This window comes from Lissotriton helveticus, chromosome 5_1 (assembly GCF_964261635.1).
Source record: "Lissotriton helveticus chromosome 5_1, aLisHel1.1, whole genome shotgun sequence".
In the NCBI taxonomy this organism is placed as follows: Eukaryota; Metazoa; Chordata; class Amphibia; order Caudata; family Salamandridae; genus Lissotriton; species Lissotriton helveticus.
The window spans coordinates 208,512,655-208,536,410 of NC_136065.1; the positions used below are offsets into that span (position 1 = coordinate 208,512,655).

Sequence of the window (23,756 nt, forward strand, 5' to 3'; positions counted from 1 at the left end):
ACGGTGTTTTAACACGTGCCTATGAGAGAGCTAAAAAGATGAGAAGACATGAGCTGCTTAAATCAACTAAGACAGCGAAACCTAACAACGGAACTTTTCGACTGATTACCTCTTTCTCTCATAATGCCGGGCAAGTGAAGAAAATACTAAGAAAGAACTGGAATATTCTACTGTCTGATAATATTATCAAGGCAGACCTGCCCTCTAATCCCTTAGTCACCTTTAGAAAGGCGAGATCTCTCAAGGACCATTTGGTTTCCAGCCATTTCTCTGCTCCAGAAAGAACCCCCAGATTACCTGTACTTAGTGGTTTTTACCCCTGCGGGCGTTGTAAGGCCTGTAAATATAGTAAGCGGACGCTTACTTACAAGATACCTGGCCTAGCGACTCCTAGACGGATCATGAAATTTTTGACATGCTCCACGTCCTACGCTGTTTACTGTCTCACATGCCCTTGTGGCCTGAACTACATTGGCAGCACCACCAACGCAGTTAAGCTCAGAATTTTGGAGCACATGCGTGCCATTGCCAAAAAAGATGAAACCTATCCTGTAGCCAGGCACTTTGACAAAATGCATAACAATAACAGGGATCTGTTATCTTATGTTTGTCTTGACAGTGTACCAGCCAATATTAGAGGGGGTGATCGCCTTTTAAAACTCAGACGGCTTGAATCCAGGTATATAATTGACATGCAGAGTAAAAACCCTAATGGCCTAAACATGCATGAAGAGTTATCAGTACACTTGGGTTGATGAGTGTAACATCGTTTGGTGGTGATTACCATTGTATATTTACTGACTGCATTCTGTATCTTTTCTTAAAGACTTATTATCTCTGTCCTGATCATCCGTGATGATATTCTGATGAACTAGTATGAACATTAAGCTAAAGTTTTAATATGTATTTTGTATGGTTGGATGTCATTCCTATATATGTTAAGCTAATATTTTTAACTTGCCCATCGAGGGCTAGACACTGTTTGAGTGTGGTTGGTAATCTCAGAAGCATGAGCATTATAGCTTTCCAATATATGGAATTCGTACTATAGTTCTATGCTATTTGCAAAGAGTATAAAAATGTTGTATGGCTATAAGCGTGATAGCGTTTAGAGCTTGGCACATGCATGTGCTATCAATTGGTTCTTCTGTAGATTCTATGCTTTTTCGTTGCCACACTCCAGTTTTGCATTTATATGCCCATTCAGGGCGCTATCAGCTTTTCGCGCAAAGGTCCCGACTGTGATTGCTCATACAGAGCTTAATAATTACCATTTTCAATTATTTCTGTTATTGAATGTGTATGTACTGATTTAGACCTGTTTTGATTATCGAATCTCGATCAGGTTTTCTAATATAGTTGTATATATGAATTTCGCGTAGCAATTTGCACCGTCCTAAGATGGCGGCTATGCGTGTATTACAGTCCTACTTTGCTTTTGGTTATATTGAATGACGTCTTTTTAAGTAGACGCGCGCCTCGGCTCTCTGCACAATTTGAAAAAGCCCTAAGGCGAAACACGTCGTTGCTGTGTGTTCCCGGAATAAATTGCTGTGTGGAACGACCCCCTGTGAGTGCTACTTTCTTTATGGACTAAGGATCCTGGGATGTTTTGTAGCTTGGTTTAAATAACGGGTACTCCCCCGTTGTGTGTGCACCCGCTCACGTGTGCAGTTGGATGGTGTTTGGAAGCTGTTTTATATATATATATATATATATATATATACATATACATATATATACATACATACATACATATATATATATATATATATATATATATATTGTCAAGGTTCATATATGTGCAATTAGGAATAGAAAATCTATAAGTACTTACCTGTTGATATTTTTGTAATTGATATTATGGCTATGATATAAATGTATAATACTATTCTCTACTATAACATTCAGGAGCCATACCGCAAAGGGAAGATTTATCACAGTGTACTGTGGTATGAAGTAGGTGATGCAGTGGTGCTCTAACATGATCCTTGCATGATGTTGTGTTGGTCTATTTGAGTATATTCTAGGATGATCCATGCATGGAGTGGTGTGAGTTTCAGTGAAGATACTCCAGTATTATCTATGGATGGAGTGCTGTGGGTTGGAGAAAGTATACAACTGTTTGATCTGTGAACGGAGTGGCATAAGTTTTATTTTTGCATATTCAAATTTAAACCATGGATTGAGTGATCTAAGTTTGAGTGAGTATACTTCAATATGATTTATTGATGGAGTGGTGTGAATTTGAGTAAATATAATTCCAATAGGATCCATATGTGGAGTGGTGTGAGTTTATTAGTGTATATTTCAGTATTACCCAGAAGCGGACTGGTATGGGTTTGAGTGAGTATTTGCCACTATGATACATTAATGCAGAGGTGTAAGTTGTTTTGAGAATACTCCAGTATGAACCAGACATGAAATGATGTGAGTTTGAGTCAGTATACTCCAGTATGATCCATGAGTGAAGGGTTGGGTCAGCGAACACATATACTCCAATATAACCCATGGGTGAAGTGGAGACAGTGTGAACATGTATATGCTGGTATGATCTGTTGAGTGCAGTGGTGTGGTATTTAGTGTCCATACTCCAGTATTGTCCATGGGTACATCGGTGTATGTTTGAGTGGGTATATCCCACTTTAATCTGTGGATAAAGTGGTGTGAGTTTGAGTGGGTCTATCCCACTATGATTCATGGATGAAGAGGTGTGAGTTTGAGTGGGTATACCCAACTAGGATGATTTGGTGAACTTGCGCGAGTTGTATCTGGTATACTCCACTATGATATGTGTATAGCGTGAGTCTGAGAGCTTATATCCTAGTATGGTCCAAGGGTGGAGTAGTATGAGTTTGAATATCCCAGCATGGTCCATGGGTGGTGGTGTGAGTTTGAGTGAGCATACGCTACTATGATCAATGGATGGTGTGTGTTTGAGTGGGTATGCCGACTATGATCCATGGTTGGGGTAGGTTTGAGGGAGTATACACCAGTATGATCTATGGATGAAGTGGTGTGAGTCTGACGGAGGGTTATCACTAACGTCAGTGGATGGTGTAAGTTTGAGTGGGAAAACCCACTATGATCTATGGGTGGTGTAAATTTGAGGATCTATGCGGAGTGGTGTGATTGTGCATACCCACTAGGATCAATGGATGAAATAAATTAAATTTAGTATACTCCCAACATGATCCATGTACAGAGTGGCATCAGTTTGAGCGAGTAAAACCCTTGAGTAGGAATATGCCAATATGACCCAGCTGGTGGAGTTGTGTAAGTCTGAGTGGGTATACCTCACCATGAGCCATGGATACATTTACTGAGTTTTAGTTGGTATACCCCACTATGATCCATGAATGAAGTAGTGTGAATTTAACTATGATCTTTGGTGAAGTAGTCTGAGTTTGAGTAGGTAAACACCACTATGATCCATGGATGGTGTGAGTTTGAGAGGATATATGCTAATATGACAATAGGTAGAGTGGTGTGAGTTTGAGTGAGTATACCCCACTATGATCCATGGTGAAGTGGTATGCGTTTGAGTGGGTATACCCTACTATGAAATTTGGTGAAGTAGTCTGAGTTTGAGTAGGTAAACCCCACTATGATCGATGGATGGTGTGAGTTTGAGAGGGTATACACTAGTATGACCATAGGTGGAATAGTGTGAGTTTGAGTGGGTATATCCTATTATGATCCATAGATGGAGTGGTGGGAGTTGAACAACAGATGAATTGAGTTTGAGCTGGTATACTCCACCATGACCTATGGATGGAGAGGTGTCAATGTGAATAATTTGAGTGAGTATATGCTCGTATGGTTCAAGGGTGGAGTGGTTCGAGTTTGTGTGGGTATACCGACCTGTAATCCATGGATGGAGCGGTGTGAGTTTTAGTGAGTATACCCCACTATGATCCACGGTGAAGCGGTGTGAGTTATAGTGAGTATACCCCACCATGATCCATGGTGAAGTGGTGTGAGTTTGAGTGGGTATACCCCACTATGATCCATGGTGAATTAGTGTGAGTTTGAGTGGGTATACCCCACCATGATCCATGGTGAAGTGGTGTGAGTTTGAGTGGGTATACCCAACTATGATTCATGGTGAAGTGGTGTGAGTTTGAGTGGGTATACCCCTCTATGATCCATGGTGAAGTGGTGTGAGTTTGAGTGAGTATACCCCACTATGATCCATGGTGAATTAGTGTGAGTTTGAATGGTTATACCCCACTATGATCCATGGTGAAGTGATGTGCGTTTGAGTGGGTATACCCTACTATGATATTTGGTGAAGTAGTCTGAGTTTGAGTCGGTAAACGCCACTATGATCCATGGATGGTGTGAGTTTGAGAGGGTATACACTAGTATGACCATAGGTAGATTGGTGTGAGTTTGAGTAGGTTTATCCTTTTATGATCCATAGATGGAGTGGTGGGAGTTGAACAACAGATGAAGTAAATTTGAGCTAGTATGCTCCACCATGATCTATGGATGGAGAGGTGTCAATTTGAGTGACTATACACTTTGAGTGAGTATATGCTCTTATGGTCCAAGGGTGGACTGGTTCGTATTTGTGTGGGTATACCGGCATGTAATCCATGGATGGAGCGGTGTGAGTTTTAGTGAGTATACCCCACTATGATCCATGGTGAAGTGGTGTGAGTTTGAGTGGGTATACCCCACTATGATCCATGGTGAAGTGGTGTGAATTTGAGTGGGTATACCCCATTATGATTCATGGTGAAGTGGTGTGAGTTTGAGTGGTTATACCACACTATGATCCATGGTGAAGTGGTGTGAGTTTGAGTGGGTATACCTCACTATGATCTATGGTGAAGTGGTGTGAGTTTTCCATTATGATCCACTGATGGATGGATAATAAAGAAAGAAAGATTGATGTTGCCTTAAATGATGTTGACTTCGAAGGGTGGGGGGAGCTGAATGCTTATAGTCAATATTATCCAAAGACCAACGTTGCATGGTAATATTTCAACAGAATATTCACAGTAAATAGTTTGCAGGGGCGTGGCTTGTTTATCATCTACAGACCAATAGAAATGGTATTCCATCACCCAGAGATCCCAATGAGGACTACACTGTGAATTTCAAGGATCCTGAATATCCAGAGCCACTCGGAGTAAAATATAAATCAGCAGATTTCAAATAATACAAACACGGAGTTGATTTAAGAAAGAGTGGACCACATTCCTCACTCCTCTAGGGGAGTGTTGAACCACACTATTGTGACACAGAAGCACCCCCAAGTACGCATGAGTACGACATCACCCCCCAGAGATAAGAAAGGATGCTTACGCTGCGATAGATATGTTGGCTGCTGACATGGGGCTCACTTCGGCCACTTCTTTGGCTTTCTGCAGCGCCAGCTTCTGGTTTGTGGCTTCTTCCATCTCCTCCTCATCCTATTTCACAAACAGACGACAATCAGCAGGTCTGTCCCTTCGCATACAAAGAGCACATGTGGACCTTTATATAACTTGTAGACATTTATTTACAGAGCATGCATTCACCTACAGCAGGCCTGGGACTAGGAGGTCTAAAAGTAACTTAATAGGAGAGCAGAAGGGTTAACAAACAAGAAAGGTGTCAGGCTCCTAAGAAATTTGTTTCGAGTTGCAATGTTGCAGAGGTACTCGAAGTGCAACCCAGAGCTCTGGACCTTGTACTCTAAAGGATCTGTCCACCACACTGGTCCTTTAAATTATCATGGAACCACGAGCAGATTCTGATTTTAAGATCTGAGATACAACATTGGAATGTAAGGAGCTACTACACAGAACAAAAGCTTAAACCCCCTAAGGTAGAAAACCTGGTGCACCACACAAAGCACCTTAAACTAAATGAATCCCTTCACTGAAGCCAGTAGAAATATAGGGAAAGTTAGTCCCCAGCTGACGACATAAAAATTCACCTATACATGTGAAGGACACATCTTACCTGTGGCGAAGCCTTGATGAGTTCATGAAATCTTCCTACCATTTGTCCAAATGTTCCTCTAAAAAGCATATGGTGGCACTCAAGGAGCTCTTAGTACTCTGAAAGGCGAGGTTTGCACATATCTTACGGTGACTTGCGCAAACTGCGGGATTATGATGGCATACGCTTTTAAAGAAGCCATGATTTTTGCTATGATTTTTAAATGCAGTTACGACAAAAAAGATCTGACAAAAGATGCTTTTGTAAAAAAACATACTATTTTATTTTTTGACAGATTTTCGTTCAGAAAAATAAGTGAAAAGTTCTTTTTTGCGCGATTTTGTTTTGCCAAGAAAGAGTGAAAATTGTACTAGAGGTCTAACTATGCAAAAAATTTATAATTTTAGAATGACAAATAGGTAAAAATTATAAATTTTGCTAAACTCCACTGGAGGAATTATACTTTGTACACCTCTAAACTTTGAAACGTGATAGCCCCAATGCACTTAGAGTGTATAAATCCATGCATCGTACACTTATGATCAGTACATCTGTATACCCTGTAGGGATAGTTATTTAATGTATTATTTTACTGTTTTGGTATAGTGGTGATGAAGGAAGTTGATGCTTCTCTTTGGTGGTGGTAAAAAAAGTGGAGGTGATCGTAAGAGGCTGCCAGTGAGGTAGAGGCCCAGTTTGAATGATATCAAGGGAAAAACATAATTCTACAGAATATTGTGAAAAAGATTGTGGCCTAAAAATATCCACTACAAAAATATTGTGTTGGTAAGTATATAAAGCTAAGAACAGAAAATATATTATGTGGGGCAACGGACACCCCCTAAGCATCCAGTCTGTACTCCCCCGACAAGGAAGACGCTTAAGCCAGACTCCTCGAAAATAAAGTAAATATATATTCCTAGCACAACATTCCACTCCCCCTTAGTAGCTGAAGACTGTTGCTGGAGTAAGAGGGTCATGCTGGTTCCCACAACACAAAATATTTTTTTTGTAATTTGGCCCTTTTCTTTATACACCCTCCCAACCAAGTCCAGGGTGTTCCATGTCCTGTATTGGTAGCCGCAGCATTACTCTTTATGCTGTGGCCAGCCATTACGACTGTGAGCTCCTGTGGTAGCAAGGCAGCTGATGGGAAGAAAAGCCCCCTCAGCCAATTAGATCGCTCTATTGGTTGAAGTTGCGTGCCCGTTAGACTATCGCGGGACACCCATGAAACTAACCTTCCAGATATCTATATATTTTTAACCTTAATTTCTCCAAACCTACTGAACAGAATTACACCAAATCACAAAGAGCACACTTTCTGGGTAACGATCTAGCTTTCTGACAAATTTAGTGTAACTCAGTCCGGCTGTTTTAGCTGTAGTGGTGTCTAAAATCCCCTATGGAAATTGCATAGGGCAATTGCGTGCCCCCCCCCCCCTCCCTCACCCGTCCCTTGTATTTTCTTAGTCCCCGCTTGACAGATCACCCCAAAGCTTTCCAGAAAGGAACTTAAGTGGATTCACTTTGAATTTTGGAAATATTTGTGAAGATTCGTCAAACCTTCAGAAGGTATTATCAGCAAACCAAACAATCAATTTCCTAAGGTAACTAGGCCCTAGTCCTAACTATAACTACACAGTGGCGACCACCACTGTGTTTTTATAGATATATACATACATATACAATATTCCTTACTCCATGCCAGGATGGACACCAGAGACTGATGAATTCAAGAAATCTTTATTACAGCAGTAGTTGAAGATGAAGACTTCAGCTTCTGCCAAGGCTAGTACATAACTGAATATATACCTGCAAAGGAGAGTGGAATTTAATTCCGCTACTGGAATGCTTGATTAAAAAAAGAAATTATACAATGGAGTTGAAGTGGTGTAGGAAGGTGCCTTGGATTCTAGTGCTAGCAAAGAAAAAGCCTCCTCTACACTGTTTGGGTAGCAAAATACAGATAGTATTTGGTTGCAGTGGACCTCTAACATCCATGGATCCTGGTGCCACTGCACTTGCTGCGCTACTGATAGCTATGGCCCCGCCATGTAATTCCTTTTAAAGGATGGGTTGTACTTTTGGATTTAAGTGAATATTCCCAGAATGTATTTTACTTTTCCTGGCGTATACATGTATGGTGGACAAAGCCCCTGCAGGCAGGGCTGTACAAAGCAACAAGAAAAGGCCCTTTCCCTAATGAGTAGAAAACAAATAAATTGTTTTGGAATTGCGAAATGAGAAGAAGCAGGGGTAAGGCTTGTGTAGCATTAACAATGCCGCCTAAACACAAATGATCCAGTCTTTGCTTGCCTTCTACCGATCATTGTTATCAGGTGAGTTCCTTTAATTGGTTGAATTAACTACAAACCCAGAACACACTGATTACCTGGTTAACTGAAAGGCTAGGGCTGGGAATATCATTGTTGGGAATTGAGAATTTGGTAGATGAACCGCTCCTGTTCTGAGCCGCGAGAGCCAGGGCCGGACTGGCTGTAGCGGACACCGGGCAATCCCCCGGTGCACCGAACTTCGGGTGGGGTCCGGTTTTGGGCGCCTGGGGGCCGATTTTGTTACGGGGCTTTCTTTGGCGCATAGCTGCAAAATCGGCCCTGTACGTAAATCAGCTGAAAACGGGCCCTGGCAAAGAGCTCGGCGGCACCCCCAACCCCGGGGGTGGGGGGCCAGCCGAGCACTTTGCCAGGGCCGGTTTTGGTTCCCAGTCCGGCCCTGGCGAGAGCCTCCGTCCATCATCAGAGGCAGCGGGTCCAGGCAGAAGCAGCACAAACGGCACAGACTGGGCGGGTTAGGAGAGCGCAGACAATAACGGTTTGTAGTTAAATGTAACTGAGGTCAGAAGTCAAAAGTAACTAGTATGTAGTCAAAAATAAAAGAAGGTAGTAAAATGCAACTGGCGTCCCCAATCAAAAATAACTGCATCAGTCAAATTTAACTGAGGTATATATTTAATAGTTACTGGGGTAGTAAAATGTAACTAAAGCCTTTAGTCAAAACTCAGAGCTGTCAAAAGTATCTGAAGTCTGCAATGAAATATAGCTGGTGGGTATAATTAAAAGTAGCTATGGTCTGCATTTTTTAGCACCATGGCAATTTGCAGTGTCTCTAATGTTATTGAAATGAGCACGCGTGATGTTGAAACATTTATTACTAATGTGGATGTTAATTAGGTAGAGTGATGTCTCACACAATTTGCTGACATCTCACCATGGACATACACCAACGCTTTCATAATGCTGATGATTGTCCCCCATTTTTACGCCTACCTGAGTATTTTTTTTTTGCTCTTCCATTGTTTCTTTTGCAGAGGGGTGCTTTCTTTTTTGGTGGAAGGATTGCAGCCTGGATGTGATAACGGGCTATCACGATTTGTCTTTTTTTTCTGGGGTGTATCCCCCCCACAACTCCCCATATTCCTACTGATTCTGGGTGACTCTCACTGCTCGAATCTTGTATGTCATATGCCTGCTACTGATGTGTTGTTATATTAGTCGTTGCAGTGCAGGCTTCGAACAGTCTAGTGCAGTAAACTACGCAGGAAGAAGGCAGCATACCGTCTCACACAGGTGGGCTTAGGCACTGTTAGGTTTGTTATATATACCACTCTCTGAAGCCTGTTACTAACCCTGGGCAAAGCACTATGCTACGCTCCCGTAGTTTGCGAAGTTTGCGCAACTTCGCACTACGCGAACTGCACGTAGCACAGTGCAAACATGCATAGCGTAGCGTAGTGCAGCTGTAATTTTTTGCTTGCTCGCGGTCCTCAACATCAAGTTGGCAACCGCGAGCAAGCAAAATAACATCCCCGCAAGACTTTTTCCTTGTTCGCGATCAGCAACATCAAGTTGCCGATCGCGAGCATGGAAAATAAACCTCTCGGCGTGATTCTCAACGCGGGGAGGTCAGGTTTCTCATTGCGAGTGGTCGCGCATGCTCGCGACCGCTCGTGATGAGAAACTACCAGTCCGCGTAGAGAAAGCTGCAGCTCGAGTAAAAATCTACTCGAGCAGCAGGAAATTACAGCTCGCACTGTGCAAGATGCCGTTTTCAATGATTGGACAGTGCCGGATGCTTGTCCGCACTGTGCAATCGTTGAAACGACATCTTGCACAGTGCGAACATGCTACTATGCAGTTTGTGTAGTGCTACGCGTAGCTCGCGTAGTGCGAAGTGCACTTTGCGTAGCTACGCCCACCCCTACCTGTTACCCACTATGAGGGGCATTCCCTTGGGATGAGTTACGAAAGAAGTCCTCTGGCTGCATGTCAATGGATGTTGGCTTGGTCTATGTGTCGATTGTAAAGTGGAGTGATCGTGATTGGTCAGAGTGACAAAGGAGGCTGCGTGTCGTGAGAGAGCACTTAGAAGTCAGGTATCATTGAGCGATTGAGAGAATAGGAAGGAGTTGCCTTCAGGAAGAAGAAGCTGAAGTTCGAAGCTCTGAAAGCATCAGAGTTCTGTTACTTGGCTAATGACGAGTGGTCTTTCAGGTCTGGAGCCACTGCTGTTCAGCCGTTACCAGCATTTGTTAATAACTGAGTGGGATGTATGACGTTACAATGCATACAGTCACAATGCATACCATTACAACAAAACTTTTACAATGCAGGATCCATTACAACGCATGCCATTACAACGCATGCAATTACAACGCAGATGCTATTACAACGCATGCCATTATAACGTAAGTATGGGTACGTTTTTTTTCTTCATTTTAATTAATGGGAATGTAATAGTAGTGTAAGTGTTGGATAGCGTAGGAGTTAAAATAGTATTCTAACTCCAGGGGGTGTAATAGTAGGGTAAGTGTTGGATAGTTTAGGGGTTAAAATTAAATTAAATACTTACCCATACTTACGTTGTAATGGCATGCGTTGTAATAGCACCTGCTTTGTAATGGCATGCGTTGTAATGGCATGCGTTGTAATGGATCCTGCGTTGTAAAAGTTTTATTGCAATGGTAGTGCGTTGTGAAAGTTGTGTTGTAATGGCTGTTTCCCACTGAGGGTATGCCTTCAGTTCGAGAAGGAAAATGGTTTGTGAAATGTAGGTCAAACTATTTCTTTCTCATGACCAACACCCAGCACATGTCCAGTATCCCTCGATGTGTAGATCAGAACTAGGCCTGAGCGGAGTTCGCAGAGTTGTGTAAAAACTCCACCGCATGAAGTTCTGCATGTGGCAGAGTATGCTAGGTCACGCCATTTCCCCTGATTTTTAGCGCTGGGTTTTTGTCCTATGCTGGAAAATCAGATTGATTGGCACATTGCACAGCGCAAGAGGGTGAGGCTTCTTCCTGCCGCTCGAGTAGATGTTTTACTCGAGTGGCAGCTTTTTCAACGGAACAGAAGGTTTCTCAACGCGAGCAGTAGCAGCCAGCCGAGACTGCCCTCATTGAGAAATCTCACTGGGAGGGGGTCTGGAGTAAGATTTTCCTCACTCATGCTCTTCAACTTAATGTCGGCAAGCGCAAAAAAACTCAGCGGTACTCCGCGTGCTACAAGGAGCATGAAGTGGGGAAAAACTCAGCGAGCAAAGCAGAATTTCATGCCCAGGCCTAATAAGGACCATAAATTGTGATCTATCGAGATGACACCACCATGTCAGAGATGAAATATTTATTGTAGCCACAGTCCATGGCACAACACATTACTTTAGTGGAGTTTCCCTACTTACAAACAGTTATATCACCTACACCCCTTTCCTAACATGAGTTGAGTACAAAAGTGCAGACACGCTTGCCAGTTGCTAACCCTCACAATGCTTCCAACTATTGAACAATCCAGTATAAGGCCTATAGTATGGATTCGTCCATACAACAGGATATAGCGAGGCTCTTCCCCGCATTATTTTCTTAACATAGATCCACCCACTGCAGCCAGATTCACAAGTGTTCTTTCACTACTAAATACTACTGAGGAGCACAAAAATTGTTATTGGTATTTGTCCCATAGAATTTACTACCAGTAAGATTGAACTTAAGGCAGTATATTTCCCACCAGGGGTAGGTCTGTTGGTGTTCATCTGTGGGTCCATAAAAAAAGTAGTGAATGCCCACCAACTCACAGGTTCCAGGTACTATCCAACCGTTTGCAGGTTGGTTTCCATCTTAAAAAGGCTCACTAGTTTACTTCTGTCAAGGGCAGAAGCGAACACCTTTTCAGGATGGGAACATGAAAGGGTGGACATTTCCAGACCTCAAAGCAATGTATAGATAGGAAAAGATTTATCCAGAAGTAAAATGGAGTAACAGATGAAAAATCTAAAAAACAGTTGGTAAGTCCAACAATGCACTTTTGCCTTATGTTTATGCACGTGGGACACACATTCATGACACAATCGAATATTCAAGAGTGTTTACAGACTTCCTTAGAAATCTAGGACTACTCCTGGAAATTTTTTTGAGTTAAAAAATAGCTGGCAGTTTACTCCAAACCTAAGAGTAACGCCAGGGACTGAGCGACCATATTTTCCCTCTTGTAGTCTTGTGAATAGGGCCATTTAAGAGCATCTTCTGAAACAGTACAATCAATAATGTACACGTCATCGATGACGATGCTTATGATGTAATGTTGCCTATAATCCACAATACTAGCGGTGACCATGAATATATTATCATTATTTATATCACTTCTGATGACGTGCGAAGCCGCCATGCACGACAATATTAGAAAAAAACATGGATGCTGGGAGGCTATATTGTTCCTTTATAAACAAGCTTCCTGATTGGGGGTGGGGGTGATAAATTAACATCACTGCAACTGCAGTTTTATTAATAAATGTCTCATTTGTTGTACATGTATAAACCCTTTTTTGTCCAGGCTATGCCTAATTATATTTTGAGCAGCACAGGGGTCGTTTGCCCCACAAAGGCCACCCCTTTGTAACAAATTAGGACTCCAATAAACCGGGAATAGTAGGCAGAAAAATTACTGAAATATTTAAATGTTTTCATAATATTTAAAATGTTAATTAAAGGAAATACTAAGCATGTGAAGTGGCAAGTGCTGGATTCTCGCCAGTGTCTACTGGCAGGCAGACAGTTGCCTAATTAATAAGTCTCAATTCTCGTCTAGGTCGTGGTCTGAAATATTACCTAGGGAACAACACATTTTATATTAGTTCTTCTTACTCCTCTGCTGTTATGTATTAATCACCTTCAGATGAGAAACACAGTTGCTTCAATTCTTCTTGTGTTTTTTTGTATAGTGATAGACACTTCCAAATCACATGGGAACCAATCCAGTATGCCCAACTGGGACAATGGGGACCAATCAGGAAGAGGCCTCTTGGACTCCTGCCTAACAGTGGCCAGGGAGTGAGCATCCCGCCCCACCCCGCGCAAGCATAGAGGTGCAAGTTTCATTAACCTATCCGCATTATTCAACAATGTAATGAAGGAAGGACTGTTGGGGGGAGGGGGAGTCAGCCCCAGAGGTACTGTAACTCTAGTGACACTGGACCCAGTGAATACACTTACACCTATTTATAGTAGGAAAATGTCAGCGAGAGCCTAGAAACTAGTCTATATACGCCCGTCATTCCTGGGATGTTCAAAGATGTATTTGTCCCAGGGGCTCTGGTAGAAGGGATGGCTGAGGACAGATAATAAGGTATTGGAAGTAGTGTCTCGCCAGAGGAAGATAAAGAAGCAATTGCAATTTTATACCTGATGCCCCACTTCTCGTGCAAAAGACATTATAGAGGCTGTCACACAGATACACCCACAGGAGGGACAAAATAACAATCCATTTCATTTTCGGAAAAATAACGAAAAATGAAGTCGTTTGCAAAATAATTCTGACACAACACCTACCAATTAAAACAGAGACAGACTGAGACTGGGGAAAAAAAGTATTCATCATTTGATCTCTGTGGGTGACTTTATTAAATCATCAAAGTAGTATAGATGGGGAGGCTCTATAGGAGATGGCGTAGATGAAGAACATAAGAGCATTCTGCTTAGAAAAGGTGTAATTGAAGAAATTAAAATGACTTGTACTAGTGGGCCTAAGCTCCTATAGCTGGGTTGTAGAGGTAAATACCAAGTAAATATAAAGAATGAAGCAATACGGTTAAAACCTAGGTTTTAGCCTAGGCCAGGTAATAAAATCATTGATCTAGCCTGCAGAGCCCTCTACTGAAAAGGAGACAAGGAAATCCTTTGTGCCGATAAAAAGGGGAATACCAGGCAGGAAGCAAGTGCCAAAACAAATGCTTAGTATGGAGACAAAGCTTAAAGCAAATAACCTTTGAAATATCTTTACCAGAGGATCCCTGGTAAGATTAATTCCCTAGAAAAGATTAGATCAGCAAACATTAATCACGTACAGTTTAGAAACTCCAGATTAATGGGATGAGCTCAGAAAATTCATGTTCTGTTTGTTATTTAATCTCTTTTAAAAGCTGCTTCTCAGATCCTGGAAGCAGGTAGGCTAACATGGCAGTGTAATACATCTAACTCTCTGAAAATATCTCTTCTTAGTGAGTTTTCTGAGTTGTCTTAGTGACCTGCAAAGAGGTAAACTAGGTATAATTGTCAACATAAAAGCTCAGCAGACCAATTCTCTGTAAGATCACGAGAACTGTCTAAAGGTGAAACTCTGGAGAGGTGTGACGTTGGTGCATCTCAAGTGAAGAGAAGAACTGAGAAGGAAGTCCATAGTTATAAATGGTATGATTAACATAGTCAAGAGAAAATCCATCAGTTTGAAAGAAATTTGATTATGATCTCCGGATGGACCAGGGATACTCATGGGCTCAAATGACATTTGAATTGTAGGGAGAGGTGCTGGCAGCTGCTCAGCATCATGTGACTCTGGGCAATAGCTCACTTAATCTCCCCGATGGACCCCTCAGCTTCTGAATACCCTTAAGGGTGATACGTTTTCGCTTTACAAATGTGGAATTATTATGGTTCCGAATTGTTGACTTACATATCCAGTCGAGACACTATCATTTTGTAGGAGTCATGGCTGACTACTCCTCTCCAAATGCAACAAAAGCATGTCCAAAAAGAAAAAGTTGGTTTGGTACTGGTGTTATTAGAGGAAAAGACAACGTAGGGCAAAAAAATAATAATTTATAACGTCATCCTTGCCCTACTGCTTTTATTCCTTGATGTGAGCACCAAGTAAGGGTGAACTAATGGGAAGTTCTAATGCTTTTTGAAAGTCACACTCGGCACACTACGGGCTTATATAGAAATGAAGCAGGATCAAGGGATGCCCACAGGTGTTAAGAGACAAGAACATTCTTTTAACAACGTTTTGGTCTGTAATGGGAAAAGTGATCCAAGTAGCAGGGGGCAAGAGATGGTTCTGGTAGCAAAGGGGCTCGAGGCAAACCAAAGGCAATTTATATCATTGACAAAAGAAGTGCTGAAGAATTTCTGTGGGGCACCTTTGTGCTATTAGTTAGATTTGTGGGGTGAATGCCTGCACGATTACTTCATTTGTTAAGGTTTATATAAAATGGTCACTTCTGACAACATGTAAAATCATTCTGAGCCTAAAAGGTGACAAAGAAGCAGGACTGGCGGGTCTCATGATGTTGGGCCAGATTACCTGTCCCATCGTTCAGATAATAATCTGTTAATTGTGGGTGAGAAAAGTGATTAAACCAATAAATAATGGGGGATAATAGCAACCCAGACTGTTGTAGACAGATTTCATTGCTTAACTCAACAGGTACATTTTATGAAGCATCTCTAGATAATGTGCACCAGCAGGTGGAACAGGAAAATGTCTCCGCTTCGAATCAGGCTTGATTTCAACCAGGGCGAGGTGCCACTCACCAGTATTTAATGCAAAATGTTTATTCCAGAAGCCCATAAATGAGATCATTTCAATGTCTTTCTTTAATATTTGGAGAAACATGCACTGGTGTTACTAGAAGAACTGAGTGTAGGTGTTTTTTAATTCTCCCTTTAAATGCCAACTCACATCCTGGCCATCTTTAGAAGGCGTAGTTCGTCCAACTCTCAAGGGGAAGTGAAGAAACAAGGATGATGATATTTTATTGTGCTGATATTTACTTTTTGCTATGCACTAAATATATAAAATGATAAAGCTGTGTTGTATCGCTTTAATATATTTACACTGCATATGTTGTCAAGGCTAACGATCTAGCCATGCAAGAGAGGTGGAACAGTGAAAAAGCAAGCCTTCGGTTGAAGTACCAGTTACCAGTATTTAGTACCTAACTTCTTGAAAATAGATGTGTGCTTATAGAATAAATCAAACCTTTGTTGTACAATCGAGTGTTATTCAGGCACACAGCAGTAATAGTGCAGTAGGTGCAGTAGCACGCCTACCAGGTGTGGGGGGCCCACTGCACCCAAATAGTGGATTTTTTTATTGGCGGCCATTAAAGCTAACCACTCATTAGACAGAAGAGGGTATTGTATAAAGAGATTACATGTCTAGCAAAAAAGGAGTGGGAACTGAATAGATGGGATGATATAAAAACTGCACTATCCACCAAAGACTCTAAGACGTTTTGGTTAATAGTCAGTACGGGCAGTAGTGAGGGCAAATTAGCAGTAGAACCTAATATAGCTGCAGAAATGTGGGAAGCCCACTTTCAGGCTCTCTATACCACTAAGAAAACTTTGGGCTCCTACTCCCCTTTGTTACTATCTCTGCCCAGGGATAACTGTGAAGAAGTTCCGCAGGTTACTCTGTCAGAGGTGGTAAATGTAATAAACAAGCTCCCTCCCGGCAAAGCTCCTGGATTGGATAAGATCCAGGGGGACATTTTCCGGCATGAGCCGAAAATTTGGGGACCCTATTTACAGATCCTATCTAATACCATCTTGAAGGGTAGGCCAATCCCCGAAACCTGGGCAGGGGCAGAAATAGTGGCAATTTTTTAAAAAGTTCCCCTCTTTTGCCAGCCAATTACAGACCGGTCAGTCTGATTGACGTGGCACAAAAGCTCTTCGCGAGGTTAATTCTTGATCGCCTACAGGGGTGGATGGATGACCATGCGATCTTAAGCCCATATCAGGCTGGTTTTAAGAAGAACACTTCCACCCTTGACCAAATTTATAGATTACAATTTATATTTTGGAAACGGTGAGAATGGAGGGTGGAAGCTACTACTTTATCTTCGTGGACCTAAAGTCGGCCTTCGATTTAGTGCCTAGAGAAAAATTGGGGGAGGTACTCATAGAAATGGGGGTTCCCCCTATCTGCTGACCATACTTGTAAGATTACATGAAGCTAATTTTGCCCAGGTAAGATGTGGAAAAAGAGGAGACTTGACATCACGGTTTCCAGTTGACAGAGGTGTAAGGCACGGGTGCGTGCTTGCACCAACCCTGTTTTGCCTCTTTGTCAATGCACTACTTGCCCAACTCACTAAGGTAAGGGAAAATGATGTCCCCAAATTGGCAGGCACCAAGGTCCCCGCAATAATGTTTGCTGATGACACCCTCATAATGTCGAAATCCCCTATGGGCATACAAAGGATCAAACGGGGACTGAAGATAAACACTCAAAAAACCAAGTTTATGGTTTTTAATACACCTAAAACACTACGTCCCAACCCCAATTTAGATGGCATAAGACTGGACAGGGTGACGGTATTTGAATATCTAGGGGTCACCCTGATAGAAAATATGGAGTGGGGCCCACAAATGGCTAAATCCAAACTTAAGTTAGCTCAGACATCTGGAGGAATCATCAAATTACTAAGAAACTCTTCCTCCAAACCTGCAGGCCCTGTAGAGGAGATCTATAAGATGCAAGCCAGAGGCGCCACATTATACGGGGCCAAATTATGGGGGTACTGCTGTTGCCAAGACCTGAGTAAAGTAGAATATCTTTATGAGAAAGATTCGGGGACTCCCCTCCAGATCTCCCCTTACCCTTCTACTTCTCGATTTAGGGATTAGACTCATCGGGGATGAGATAGGACTGAAATCCCTCATGTTCTGGCGCAGATTATGGATGACACCCGAGTTGATAGTCTACAGAACGGAATTAAAAGAGATATTGATTATTCCTGGAGCGGCAAAAATCCCCTGGTTTATTCATGTAAAAAAAGAACGTACTAGGCTGGGAAAAGCGAGCCTCTGGGGTAATTCGGAGGAAGCATGTCCCTTAATTTCCCGTTCCGAACTAGTGAATGCCTATCTAATGAGTAAGTTAGCACAGGTGCATGGGAACCCGTCCACAGGACACATTTTTATCCCTGAAGGATGAGTATTTATTTGAGCCTTTTCTAGATGACATCTATCCACCCGTGGCAAGGAAACTATGGGGCACATTTGCGCCCGCCATCCCAACGCAAAAAGGGACCGCCCGCCATAAGGGTGGGGGTCCCGTGAGGTAAAGTAAAGTAAAGTCCACATTTGTAAAGCGCACAATCACCCGTAAGGGTCTATAGGCGCTGGGGGCCGTCGGGAAGATTAAGCGAGCTATTGCCCAGAGTCACATGGTGCTGGGCTAACCTGCCGCCGGAGCCGGGGATCGAACCGTGGTCCCCAGATTCCAGCGTCAGTCGTCCTGGCCGCGGCGCCACACCTCTCCCGGACATTAGGGAAACATGAGGGACATTAGGATGCGCCAGCCACAGTGGTGGGCGCATCTAGCATTCCTGTCATTGTAGCGGGCGGTGGAGATAGCACCGCCCGCCGCAATGCCAGGAAGGCATGCTGTGTACTTCAATGCACAACATGACAGGCACCGCGCGGTGCCTGCCATGTTGTGCTTGGAACTGCTGGGGGGTACCATAGGTTCCACCCATGTGCACCCCCAATCCCCCAGAATCCCTGGGGGCCCGCTACGGACCCCCAATGTTGAAAACCGCCTGCCTTTCCGTGGCGGCAACGAAGGCACATCCCCGCCCTCATAGTAATATGGATGGTGGTGTCTACCAGATACCGCCACCATATGTACTGCTTTTCCGCCCAGTAGGCAATCGGGCGGATTGCCTACCGGCGGAAAACTGGTGGACGGTCTTCCCGTCCGCAGGGGTCCCCCCCGCCATGGTAATGTGGCAGGGGGAAATTAGAGGCGGCCGGTGGTTTTTGGTGATCGGCCCGTTATCATAATGGGCCCCTATATGTTCAGTTCAGACTGGGGGACCCTCCCGCTCCATGCCTTTTCCTGCAAATGGACGAGAGCTGCCCGGAGGGAGTGCCCAGCCTGTACCTGGGAGGAAGAGTCAGAGCTCCATGTCATCGTTTTTTGCCCAGCCTACAAACTAGCAAGGAAGTACTGGCTTTTTCCTCTGTGTAGGAATTTAGGGTTTGCACATTGTGCAGGGGCATTTATAGTTTTAAAACACAACACCTGCAAACCCATCGTATTTGCTGTATCACGTTTTTTGATTTCCATGTGGCGTAGGCGCTGGATGTTTGTAGACAAGTCTATACAGTAACAAAATCTACACTGTTCCTAAAAATTGTAGGTTTTATAAAGAATTGTAATATATCTTTTTCTATTTTTAAACTTTTAAACGACTGTAGTTTTTATTTTTCTAGTCGTGTAAGTTACTATTTGGTCTTATCCTGGGCACAACGTGATTCAATGAATTGACACTGTACGGTCGTTTTACATTTTTTAACGCAAATTTATACTATTTGTACCATTGCTGCTATTATTCATGGGTTTCCACCAGGAGTCTGTTCTATTAAGTTAGTGCCTCTGGTTTTGCACTCATTCTGTTTAAATAATTTTACAAATCATTGCATCTAGAAGATGTGTTAGTGCAAACTTTTTTCCCTCATCTGAATTACGGAGGTGCTGTAACTAGATCTACGCAAACAAGCCTGGTAACTATTGTACAATTTTATACTGTCACAAATTCCAATGTATTTGTATGTATGCTTTTATGGTCGCCAGACCGAAATAAAGTTCTTCATGATGATGATGATGGATTTCTTTTTACTAGCGAATTAGAGGATGGGTGGCCCTCTCCCTTGCATGCATTAGGGCCCATAACACTCAGCTTTTTATAAACTCTCGTGACCTCCAAACAGCACTGAATTTTGAACATCATTGATTTCTGTAGGATGCATTTATAGAACTCAACTGAACTAAACCCATTCATTAGATTAATGAGTACCATTCACCTTTACAAGTTCTGTCTTCTATACATCAGACCCAATTGAACTGGGCACTCCTAACACTCCAATTTACGGGTAATTGCAAAATACATATTTATGCTATTTTAATATATCTGTCTGGAAATACAACAATTTATTTTTCACGGTATATGTGTTTTAATTCATTTCTATTGTTGGGGGTCTCAAATGGCCACTTTGCCTCTGTCTGAGACAACTATAAACTTGTGCTTGGATGCTGAATTTTGTGCAGTGCACTTGCCAAAGGATCACAGAGTCGAGGATGTCATCATCGATTATCAAAGAACAGGGGAGACAAAGAAAGCCTGGTCCATGTATTTTGAGACTTTAACTACTATAGAAACATGTACCAGATATAGCTTACTTCACGTCAGAAAGAGTGAAATCAGCTACTTCGGAGAATAAAATCAAATATATTATCAAATATATAGATATTTAAAAGCTGACTGTGTTGGGTTTTAAACGGTTTTATTGTAAAATTAAATAATGAGGAGCGGATGTTACCATTTTTGGTATATTTCATGTATTTTGAAGACCTTATGATTATGAATAAACAAAAACAACATGCTTTGTTAGACTGAAACCCCCCTCGATTTCAGTCCACTCAGCTAAGAGGTTAAACCTCCTAATGTTATTTTTAAAACATATTGAAGCTAGAAGGGTGTAAAAATACAGATGGGCCAGTGAAAATCAGCCAAATGTAGCCACTGTTCTAGAAAACATGTTCACCTTTTCACACCTTTTCACTGAAATGCGCCTTTCAGGATGGGCCCTGCGGGAAGCCTGCCTTTCTCTTTATTCCTGCTGCTGTCAATAGGGACAACAAGTAGCGTAAAACCAGCACTTGGAGCTGCGAATAAGCCTCACACGTAGGAATGAGAAAGACTCCTACGTTAGGTAAGAGACCTGAGAAGCATGAAGGTTGGGAAATAAATTGATGTCATATTTATGTATTAGAGAAGGGAGCCATAGTCAAAATGAAGGGCATATAAGATATTGTATTGAAATATAATGGTGTACCAGTGGCGTGACCGGCCGAATTGAGGCCATCGATGTGATGCAGTCTCTGTGTTTGCCAGACCTTTATGGCCACCACATTCTAGGATCATACCCTGAGTCAACTGCAGCTGGGCAGCTTACACTGAGCCTATAGCAATTACCTTCTCTATTGAACTTGATTGCTCTCCCACTCTCTATGGATTACTCCCCTAGACAGTTACATTACTGCTGAATTGCAATGGGAACTCATCTAATGCAGGCATCCTTCTGAATATGATATTCCACAGAAGTTCTCTTATTAGAGGGATGATTTTCTCCACATTTTCCATTTATGCTTCCTAAAAACCAGCTTTTTGAAGATTGTTGTGAGCCCCCTTTTATTTTCAATTTTCAATTGAATAAATCCTTAAAAACACAGACAGCGGCCTGATGAAGGCTGTGTTACTTGTTTTCATCAAGTTGTAACTTCCGAAACTGGAGTCGGGGCGCTTCTGTCCATTTATATTTTCTTTTTTCATGAAATATTATTGCAGTATTTTCATTATTGAACTATAACGGTTATTACAATGTGTAATCATTTTTAGAATCTTTTGATGTTTTCTGTTGTCGATGTCTTTTATATGTATATTTTAAAGTAATTTATACAGTGTGTGATGTTTTGTCTCCTACTGTTATGTAGTCAGTCATTTGTGTCCTTGTTTTCATTGTACTTACATGAATTATTTGTTGATTAATGTATGTGGTGCTCACAAACTTTATGTATATATGTTGATTAAAAAACACTATCTCATATGTTAAAAAACAAAGAAGAAAATGTTGTATCTAAGATTATTAAATTATAAACTCAACTGGTCTGATGTATGGTATTTTTATATCATAAACGCATTGTTTCTACATGCAGATTTTGGAGATGTTTTTGTGTAATTTTGCTGCTTGTACCAGTGGTGTTACACATCTTTCTAAACTCAATTAGAAAGAATGTAAAAAAAAGTATGAAATGCAATAAAAAGTATAGAAAGTTTAAGGCCATAAGAGGATGACAGAGGTCACAAGAAGAGGAAGAGAGGAAAACAGAAGTGATTGGTTAGAAGAATAAAATTTGGTAAAAGAAGCAATTGGTGTGAGGCAAAGGGCCACATAATGGTGCATTGCAGAAGTGGAAATTTAGTTGGACAGAACACAACATGGTTTTGGATTAACAGTAAAATGAGAAAGGATGAAAGTGAGAAATGCATGAAAAGAAGCTAGGGGAAAGAGGAAACGACAGGATAACAAGAAAAGACAAAATAGAAAGGAAGCAGAGTTTTGGTGAGTGGAGCAACATGCAGGTGATGGAGAGGCAGAGGTTGATCGGAGGCAATGTAAAGCATGGTTTTAAGGAAAAAGAAGCTAAAAGTGACGAGGAGATGCATCCTTACGGAGAAGAGAGAAGGCGAAAAAGTAAAAGGGGAGGGAGAGAAAGAGTAGAGGAAACTGTATAATAAGGAAATGGAGGAGCAAACCCTACCAAGTTATCTTGTTCCTCCTCCTTGTTCCTTTCATCTTACTCAGTTGACATTTGGTAACGCAAAGGAACAGAAAACATGTCCTACGCGGATACTAAGGGCCTTATTACAACTTTGGAGGTCCTTCTGCAGCACCGCCACCGCTGCGCTTGCAGGAGGCCTGCCAAGCCTGTGGTGCATCTGCCCACCGGATAATGAGTAGAATCCAGGGCGTGCGGTTTCACGGCAGCAGCTTTGTTAAGCTGATACGAGAGCCTTAATAGCAGACTGCTGCTGTGACAGTGCCTGCTGCACATTCCTGCATGGTGTGGCATGCAGTATGTCGTGCATGCCACACTGTGCAGGAACGGGATGCAATTCCAGGGGGGCACAACATGTCCCCCACCGCATGCACCACCAAGACTACAAGAAACAGGGGGCCTTGTTAGAGCCCCCTTGGTTGCATCTCTGCCACCCTTTTACACTTTTCATGGCGGGCTCACTGCCATGAAATGGGCAGTGGAAATGCAACTCGGAATATGTTCGGCAGTGCCGCAGTGGCACCACCAGTATATTCCTGCCCCTTTCCGCTGCACCACCATTGCAGGATCCTGGATCTTGGCAGAGGCGACGTTCCTGTGGCGGTCCGACCACCACACTCAAAATACAGTGGGTGGACCCTCAGTGGTCGGTCCTCCACCATGAATACAGCATACTCGTAATAAGGCCCATATTATGTGGCAGATTGGCTCTATTCTAGCAGAGACTCAAGCAACTGAAAAGCTAATTTAATGCAGTAAGGGTCTAACAGTGTGCTAAGTAATACCGAAAACAATTTGTTGTGGCTACCCAAAAATGTTATTGGATTCCGTAACAAAATCCTGCCAGGCCTATTGTGACAGAAAGTTAAAGTAACTCCCTGCAGTCATCCTTTTCAAGCATGGGCATAGCAACATTGTAGGGGAATAATTAAGTGTGTGAAAAAATATAACTGATGCAAAAATCTTTTAAAAATTCAAAGTGAATTTGCAGGAAATACCTGAAATCCCATGATCAAATTCTGGGCAGGGATCATAGTGACATATTGTGCATTTCATTCCCTTCTACGATTGTATGAGTGGCTAGCTTTTATTCTACAGTCAGCTAGCCTTTAGTGGGCAACCCAAGGGTAAAACTCAATTGGTAAATAGTTTTTTGACCAAAATTAATGCCAACAT

The 23,756-nt window shown here is 42.2% G+C and overlaps 1 protein-coding gene across 1 annotated transcript in view; it reads right to left on the reverse strand.

Annotated features, from left to right (window-relative positions):
- Nucleotides 1-23,756, reverse strand: part of CACNA1B (calcium voltage-gated channel subunit alpha1 B) — a 1,081,812-nt gene that overhangs the window by 290,121 nt on the left and 767,935 nt on the right. The window contains exon 19 of the mRNA XM_078642008.1: nt 5,317-5,423. Coding sequence (XP_078498134.1) covers nt 5,317-5,423 — 107 coding nt within the window. The remainder of the gene's footprint in view (nt 1-5,316; nt 5,424-23,756) is intronic.